General features: G+C 48.0%; 1 protein-coding gene across 1 annotated transcript in view; it reads left to right on the forward strand.

The window, feature by feature from the left end:
* The first annotated feature begins 2,039 nt into the window (after positions 1 to 2,039).
* Positions 2,040 to 2,252, forward strand: part of LOC119462104 (SEC14-like protein 2) — a 33,918-nt gene continuing 33,705 nt past the window's right edge. Inside the window, exon 1 of the mRNA XM_037723450.2 lies at positions 2,040 to 2,054. Within this exon, the coding sequence (XP_037579378.1) occupies positions 2,040 to 2,054 (15 nt within the window). The remainder of the gene's footprint in view (positions 2,055 to 2,252) is intronic.

Here is a 2,252-nt window from a genome sequence, read left to right on the forward strand (position 1 = left end):
TAACATGAAACCTAAATCCACACGGAACTGTTAATTTAGAATATGAAAAAAACAACGTTCATGGCATAATTTTTCAAAATTAGAATGCCATTCTGTGAGCGCTGAAGTGACTTCGCACACTGCCGGCGTCCGCGGCAAAAAGTAGTGCGTTAATTACAGTACGCAAGAAAAATGTACGTTGCCCGTGTTCATAACAAATTAGCTCCGTGTGAAAGAATGGTGGCGGGACAACAATTTATTACAGGGAGCATGACCGTAGCAGCCATGTAACCCCGAAAATTGCGTAGTCATAATTTTTTTTTTACCGGACTTCTTGCTCCGCGTCCAAGCAATGTGTCTCGGTTGTGAAACGGAGCTACGTCGCTGATCTGGCAAACGAATCCCACGCTCGGAGCCAGCAGGTATGCTCTTAAATCAGTATCTTTGATTGAGCAAGATGTTAATGCAATATCCGAAGCAACGACGTCATCAAAACAGAACTTCGCGATAACGATTCGATTCACATCGCTCAGTAAGAAACTCAGTAAGTCCTACCGTATTTCTGGGCGAGGGCGAGGATATCCTACACAGGTTCAAAAAAGAATTGCTTGCACCACGGTCTTACTGTAATACTGGCAGCACAGCACAGTAACGAAGTCGGAGTATGGCATTCATGTGCGGCTATCACGGAGGTGGTCCGTCGAACCGTGGCTGCTGTTGCCATTGCTACGCGGAACTTTACACCGGGCATTGTCAGCATATACTCAAAAGGACATAAAAGTGGTATTTCACGCACTAAAGAACACAAGTCAAGGTAACGCAACACGAAAGCACAGCCAAAAACCTGAGCCGACATCACGAGTCAACCGGCAGCTTCGTGGTCACACCTAAGCCTTTTTCCGCACTTGAAATCATTGCTCTTGCATTCATCGCTGCCAGCAGAGTGATCACAGCTACGTACATAAAGATGAGACACAGTGAGCTTCAGAGAGGCCTATAACACTTCTGGAAGGAAGTATAGGAAAGAAAATCGGTGAAACGCTGGCACGAAACAACACTGCACAGATGTAAACAAACCGTCCGCCATGAGCACCGCTGACTCCGCCGAACGCGGCCGGTCGCTCGCGCGGCGCACAGCCTTATGGGAAGCACCACGTGACCAACTTGTTCCGGCGGGGAGTTCTTTAAACTCACTGAGCGGAGTTCCCGTGAGAACAAATTTTGAAGGCGGAGTAAATTCACGTCATGTCCGCCATTATCCTCCACAGCGGAGTGTGAAACGAGGGAATGCCGTTGTATTCCTCCCATACATCGGAGTAAATATTCAAGGATGGGAGTACATAGGGCACATCACCTTGTTATAATTCCCATGTGGGGGTATTTTCGTTTACAGTGATAGGCGCGGTCTCGCCAAGAACGGCAAGTCGGGTGGTGTCGCCGTATACGTGAAACGCACTCTCACCGCAAACGCAAAGGACCTAGACTACCGGTCACCACTCAAAGGCACAACGGAGAGCACTCGGCCGTCCGACTATCCTTCCACGGTGACAACAGCATCGTCATCATGACGCTGTATCTCAAACCCAACATTTCAAGAGAAAGCGTCGAACTTTACCTCGCAAGGAGCATGGCAGAGTACACCAAGACCTACAGACACGCGCCCTTCATACTTGCAGGGGACTTCAACGTAGACATACTGACAACCGATGGCTGGTGCGCACACATAAAGGACCTATACTCTTTGCGATGCATTTCCCAAGATCACAAGCAACCAACACCATCAGGGGAACGTGCATAGACCTCGTCTTCGCAAATTTCAAACTCGACCTCTGCAGCAAGACCATTGACGCTACACTTCACCAACCACAAAGCCATCGTCTTCAAGATACCGGGCACCGACGCTAGGAATCAAGTATGATCTCCAAATAAGACGCAACAACTCCGTACAAAACGTCTCTCTCTTCTCAATACATTCTCTCACTCACTTTCATTGGGTGTGTTGCCAAGTGAAACGAAACGGAAACTTGATGCGCACCCCCGCGATGATCTCGCATCCCGCCATGGCTGCCCGTAGGGTGAGATGATGTGATTTTTACCGTCGATAGTTCGATAGTGACTCAACTAACGATAGTATCGATAGTACTATTGATAGTTCGGCATAATTACTGCTTATGCTTCGACCAACCTTCCCGATGGAAGCTGCCGTATATGTTGATGCCCTAGTGGTTTTTCCTGGAACTCTATAGAACACAGGTTATATTCCGCTATAAGAA

This window comes from Dermacentor silvarum, chromosome 8 (assembly GCF_013339745.2).
Source record: "Dermacentor silvarum isolate Dsil-2018 chromosome 8, BIME_Dsil_1.4, whole genome shotgun sequence".
Taxonomy (NCBI): Eukaryota; Metazoa; Arthropoda; class Arachnida; order Ixodida; family Ixodidae; genus Dermacentor; species Dermacentor silvarum.